The sequence below is a fragment of the Marmota marmota genome, unplaced genomic scaffold (assembly GCF_001458135.2).
Source record: "Marmota marmota marmota unplaced genomic scaffold, marMar, whole genome shotgun sequence".
NCBI classification, from domain to species: Eukaryota; Metazoa; Chordata; class Mammalia; order Rodentia; family Sciuridae; genus Marmota; species Marmota marmota.
In genome coordinates this window covers 22,148,877-22,154,876 of record NW_026000240.1, presented here as the reverse complement: position 1 = coordinate 22,154,876, position 6,000 = coordinate 22,148,877, and the positions used below count along the sequence as shown (strand labels likewise).

At 35.6% G+C, this 6,000-nt stretch overlaps 2 protein-coding genes across 2 annotated transcripts in view; both read right to left on the bottom strand.

Moving 5' to 3' along the window:
• Xrn1 (5'-3' exoribonuclease 1) overlaps nt 1-6,000 on the bottom strand; it is a 113,160-nt gene that overhangs the window by 77,622 nt on the left and 29,538 nt on the right. The window contains exons 11-14 of the mRNA XM_048794506.1: nt 4,158-4,224; nt 3,841-3,946; nt 2,273-2,358; nt 320-765 (exon numbers count right to left, since the gene is read on the bottom strand). Coding sequence (XP_048650463.1) covers nt 320-765; nt 2,273-2,358; nt 3,841-3,946; nt 4,158-4,224 — 705 coding nt within the window. The remainder of the gene's footprint in view (nt 1-319; nt 766-2,272; nt 2,359-3,840; nt 3,947-4,157; nt 4,225-6,000) is intronic.
• On the bottom strand, nt 7-760 carry LOC107143343 (ubiquitin-like protein ATG12). Its single transcript, XM_048793896.1, has one exon. It carries the CDS (start codon nt 728-730, stop codon nt 308-310), a length of 423 nt encoding a protein of 140 aa, XP_048649853.1. The 5' UTR covers nt 731-760; the 3' UTR covers nt 7-307.

Genomic DNA, 6,000 nt, shown 5'->3' with positions numbered 1-6,000 from the left:
TAATGAAAGTTCATGTAGTTTCAATCTTTTCAATCTTGGAGGCAGATCTGAAACAATGGTAGTAATAGGCAGGAGTAACAGGCATACTGTGATGTAAATCTTTTATGAAGACTTGTGTATTAACACAAATCATATTTTTGTTAGTCTATTCACTCTACAGATGTTTTCTTATGTATAAATATGAGTTTCAGTAGACACATGCTGAGTAGTTGATATCTGTTAAGTCTCGTCACAGCATAAGAACTTTATGGAGCCGTTTCCTCTGTGAAAACATCATCTTGAGTATCAAGCTGTTTTTCTCTGTGGCTCATCCCCAGGCCTGAGATTTGCAGTAATGTAGGACCAGTTTACCATCACTGCCAAAACACTCATAGAGGGTTCCGACTTCCTGGTCTGGGGAAGGAGCAAAGGACTGATTCACATAAATACACAACTGTTCTGAGGCCACAAGTTTAAGGAACTTCTTGATGAAGTCAATGAGTCCTTGGATGGTTCGGGTTCGCTCTACAGCCCACTTCTTTGTTTTCATTATAGGGGTGTCTCCCACAGCCTTCAGTAGGATGTCAATTTTTTTCTTGGTGTCGCCTGAAGGCTCCTCTGTCCCCGGCGAGACTGCCGCAGAAGAAGGGGGCTCTGGAGTGGCTGTTTCTGGGGAGACATCCGTAAGTCCTTCACCGCCAGCAGCAGCAGTTGAAGGGAGTTGCAACACCGACTCGGGCTCCTCCGCCATATTGCACGGTGGAAAGCGAGAGCGGAAGTGGCCAACTTTATATTTTAAATCATTCCATCCTTTTTTTTAAGCTATAGATGACACTATTTATTTATTTATTTATTTATTTATTGATGGTACTGGGGATTGAACTCAATAGTAATTGGCCACTGAGCCACATCCCCAGGCATTTTTTTTGTATTTTATTTAGGGACAGGGTCTCACAAAGTTGCTTAGCGCCTTGCTTTTGCTGAGGCTGGCTTTGAACTTGTGATCCTCCTGTCTCAGCCTCCCAAACCCCTGGGATTACAAGCGTGCCCCACTGCACCCAGCTATTTATTTATTTTTATGTGGTGCTGAGGATCGAATCCAGTGTTTCACACATCGAGCCACAATCCCAGCCCCACCATTCCATCTTTAACTATGTATTTTTACAAAGCTTTGAACATACACACTTAAAAATTTTTTGATATGCTCTAGGTGTTTGACTCAGGTGTGTGTGTGTGTGTGTGTGTGTGTGTTGTGTATGTGTTTATATTTTCTAATTGTGGCATACATTTCAAAGCAATGGAAAAAGTTAGGAGAAATAATGTAAAACAAACAGACTCTGGAATCAGACACACTTGGACTTGGTTCTGGGATGTAAGGTTTTGGGAAGATTAAACTTTTTGAGGCTTTATTTCTTCATCTGTAATGGGGGAAAACAATGTCTACTTTAGTTGTGAAGATTAGATGAGAACATGCTTCTCAAGTGTCTGGTCTTAATGCATGAAAACAATAGAAACAACTTATGTGAGCCCTCTTAAAAAAACAAAGCAGAGCTATGTTATCACCTAAGTCTTCACTTTTCACTGATCGTCTTTTGGTCTGTTACTTTTCTATTTTGGTGGATGGTTTTGAATAAAATTTGCTGGAACAGGGAAGAGAAGTGGCAAATTATTACTATTTCCAGTAAAAACAAATAATTCCTTTCTCCTTTATTTTTCCAGCCTAACATACAACTAGTCTAGTCTTCAAAAAATTATTACTATTTGAAAAAAATTTTAAACACACAAAAATTTAGAGAATACAATGAATACTCCCATGTAACTATCACCCAGATCTGATAGTTATCTAAACTTAAGTCATACTTGATTCATCTCTTTTCTTTCTCTCTCTCTCTCTCTCTCTCTCTCTTTTTTTTTGGGGGGGGGGTGATGCTGGGACTCAAACCAGGACTTCTTGCATGCTAGACAAATGAGCTACAACCGAATTACATCTTCAGCTCTGATTTAGCTAAATAGAGAATTTTACATCCTTAGATTAATAAAGACCTTTTATCATCTGCTAGGGCTAGAAGCATCTTTTTCAAGTATTTTCATTTAAGAAAAGATTACCTGGGCAGAAGATATAGTTCAGTTGGGAGAGTGCTTGCCTAACATGCACAAGGCCCTGGGTTCAATCCCTAGCAAAACACACACACACACACACACACACAAAAAAAAAAAAAAAAGACGAAGAAGAAATGTCTAAATGAGATTCTTACAGAAAAAAACATTTTAAAAAAGATATGCTCTTACCAGCTCCAGGACTGAACACCGTGATAGTAATAGTGCAAAATCCACTGTATTGCCTGAACATAACATGCAGCTTGATCAGCCAGAAAATCACTGAAAATAGAAAGGAATATTTTCATTACATTATTATTTTTTTTGAAAATAGGCCAGTGTCTCTAGAGCATATTTCCTCATACATTTTACCTCACATGGCTTATTAAGTCAATGAATTAACTACAAATTATATACTATTAAAAAATAACAATCAGAAAAACTCTAAGATATTAAAAAATTCCACCTTTCACATGAAAGGTTTGCTTCATAGTTTACCTACACCAACTATCAAGCCTGCTATGCATATTTGACTAGTAAATCTATGACACATTTGGTCTAAAATTTAAAGACTTAGCTAATGAAATATTTTATCAAGCAGTACTGTTGCTCTCTTAAATAGTGGGGATGAGATGGGCACATCAGAAAGTTCTTGAAAAGCCTGGTTATAGCAGCTAAAATACCCTTTGAAAAGTGCTACAGCTGCTGAGCAAGATTCTCTTCTAATTTCTTCTCTCAAAAACCAAATGCTATCATTTAAGGTTTGGGTAAAATCAATCTTTGAATACAAGACAGGCACTAGTCTAAAGCCCAAAGTAGTTGCTTAAGAAATTCCAAGTCTCCATATTTCTGGGAGGTATGCTTTTATACATGAAATTATTACTTTGTTATTATAAAACAAATATTTCCCTAGGAATAAAAACAAGCATTTTCATTCCCTTACAGCAATCACTATACATTTTGGTATGTTTCTTTTCAGTCTTTTTTTTTTTAATATTTATTTTTTAGGTGTAGTTAGACACAATACCTTTATTTTATTTATTTATTTTTATGTGGTGCTGAGGATTGAACCCAGGGCCTTGCACGTGCTAGACGAGTACTCTACTGCTGAGCCAAAACTCCAGCCCTCTTTTTCAGTCTCTCTTTATTTTAAGATGGTGTCTAGCCATGTTGCCCAGACTGGTCTTGAACTCCGGGCCTCAAGTCATCCTCCCACCACAGCCTCCTAAGTATGTAGGACAATAGGTGTGTACCACGACACCAGCATCAGTCTTTTCTATTCCTACGTTGATTTTTTAAAAAGTGTTAATGAGTATGAGCTACATGTATGATTTTGTGTTCTGTTTTAAAATTTAAGTATCTTTCTAAATTATTATGAAATTTCTTCAAGTACCAGTTTAGCAGCTACACAGATTCTGAAGATGTGCAGATGAGAGGGATGGTGACTGTGATGATGATGATGATGCAGAGGCTGATTACTGGGAACCTTCTTATTGGACATTAGATTAATTTTTTACTATTTTAAGTAACTTTGTAATAAGCTTTCTGTGTTTAAGGACAATTTCTCTATTTTAATTATAATACAAGTCAGAATTAATATCACCTTCTCCAAAACCATATCCTACTAGTTAAAATCTACAATAATTTATGAAACCAAAAAATCCTTCTCTTCTACTACTTTGTCAGAATTGTGCTGTTTTCTGAAGAACTGCAAAATCTAATTTTTATTTTTACTTTAAAGTAAAAGGATTGGCAAAAACGTACTCAGAGACTACATCAACCCCCATCTTTGTCATGTAATATGTTCTTTTATATTGTCTAAACTCAGTTTCAAATAGATCATCATCTTCAGTCTCATCTTCTAAGTTATCTAGGGGAGAAAAAGAAAGATAGTGACTGACAGTTATGAATATTCTGTTTTTCTTCTAACGCTCTGATAAATGCATATCAAAGTTGATTCTTATGTTATCGTAGCAATTTGTCCAATTCAATATTACTAAATTAGTATTGATATATCAAATTATAACTATTCTGTCAAGGTAATAACACATAAAAAGTAATACTATATAGTTTGTACTTACCCTTAGAAGCTACCACTGCACTTTCATTTTTGTCTAAAGCAGCCCAACATACAGAATTTTCCTGGCCCTATAAAAATTATAAATCATCATAAAATAAATGGTAAGATATATTTCAAGGGGATATTTAAAAAATGCTAAAACTAATTGAAATTATCCTTAAAGGAAACAATCAAGAACGTGAAGAGAGAGCCTACAGAATAGGAAAAATTCTCTACCATCTGCACATCAAATAGAGCATTAATCTTGAGAATACAGAAAGAACTCAAAAAAAAAAAACAACAAACCCAAATAACTCAATCAGTAAATGGCCAAAGGAACTGAAAAGACACTTCACAGAAAAAGAAATATGATTGGTCAACAAATATGTGAAAAAATGTTCAACGTCTGTAGCAATTAGAGAAATGCAAATTAAAACTAAACTGAGATTTCATCTCACTCCACTCAGAATGGCGAACGTCAAAAATATAAGTAACAATAAATGTTGGTAAGGATATGGGGAAAAGGTACATTCATACATTGCTGGTGGGACTGCAACTGGTGCAACCATTCTGGAAAGCAGTAGGGAGATTCCTTAGAAAACATGGAATGAAACCACTATTTGACCCAGTTATCCTACTCCTCAGCATATACCCAAAGGACTTAACATCAGCATACTACAGTGTCATAGCTACATCAATGTTTATAAACAGCTCAATTCACAATAGTTAAGCTATGGAACCAACCTAGGTGTGCTTGAACAGATGAATGGATAAAGAAAATATGGTATATATACTCAATGGAATATTAATCAGCCATAAGGAAGAATCAAATTATGGCATTTGGATGGAACTAGAGAATATCATACTAAGTAAAATAAGCCAATCCCCCAAAACCAAAGTTTTCTCTCTGATAAGCAGATGCTAACACACAATAAGGGGTGGGAAGAGAAGAGCAGAAGTTCACTGGACTAGACAAAGGAGAATGCAGGGAAGGGAAGGGGGATGGGAATAGAAAAGTCAGTAGAATGAATTGAACATAACTGTCCTATGTTCATATATGAATACACAACCACTGTAACTCAACATCATGTATGACCACAAGAACTGCAAGTTATACTCCATGCATGTATAATGTCAAAATATACTTCATTGTCATGTATATCTAAAAAGAACAAATTAAAAAATTTTTAAAAATTCTTAAAGAACTCTGTAAAAGCTTAAAAATAATAAGTAATGTATAAATGTTTTTGGTTATCAATTTCTAAAACTGTGTGTGTGTGTGTATTTCAAGGGATAGAACCTAGGGCCCTGTATATGCTAGGGAAGCACTCTACCAACTGAGCTACATCCCCAGCCCTAAAGCTATACATTTCTATCACGTAGAACTTAGAAGTCAGGTCATTCAAAGATAGATAAAGTGATTCTCATCAGTGTTAAAGAAGAATACACTTGCCAGGTACAGTGGTACACTCCTGTAATCCCAGTGACTAGGGAGGTTGAGGCAGGAGGATCATGGGTTCAAAGCCAGCCTTAGCAAAAAGTGAGGCACTAAGCAACTCAGTGAGACCTTGTCTCTAAATAAAATACAAAATAGGGCTGGGGATGTAGCTCAATGGCAGAGTGCCCAAGTTCAATCCTTGGTATGTACCCCCCACCCCCGCAAAAAAAGAATGAATTTAAATTATTCATATTCCAAGAATATACTTAAAGAGTATCTCATTTACTTAGAACAAAGTATACAATCAACATCAAATCCTTGTATCATTTATCAATGTAAGTATTTTTATGTGTCCAAAATTTATGTTACTTTTAACATTCTATTCCTTTATAATTAAATTCAGTGGTTATAATATCTATTTTCTGTA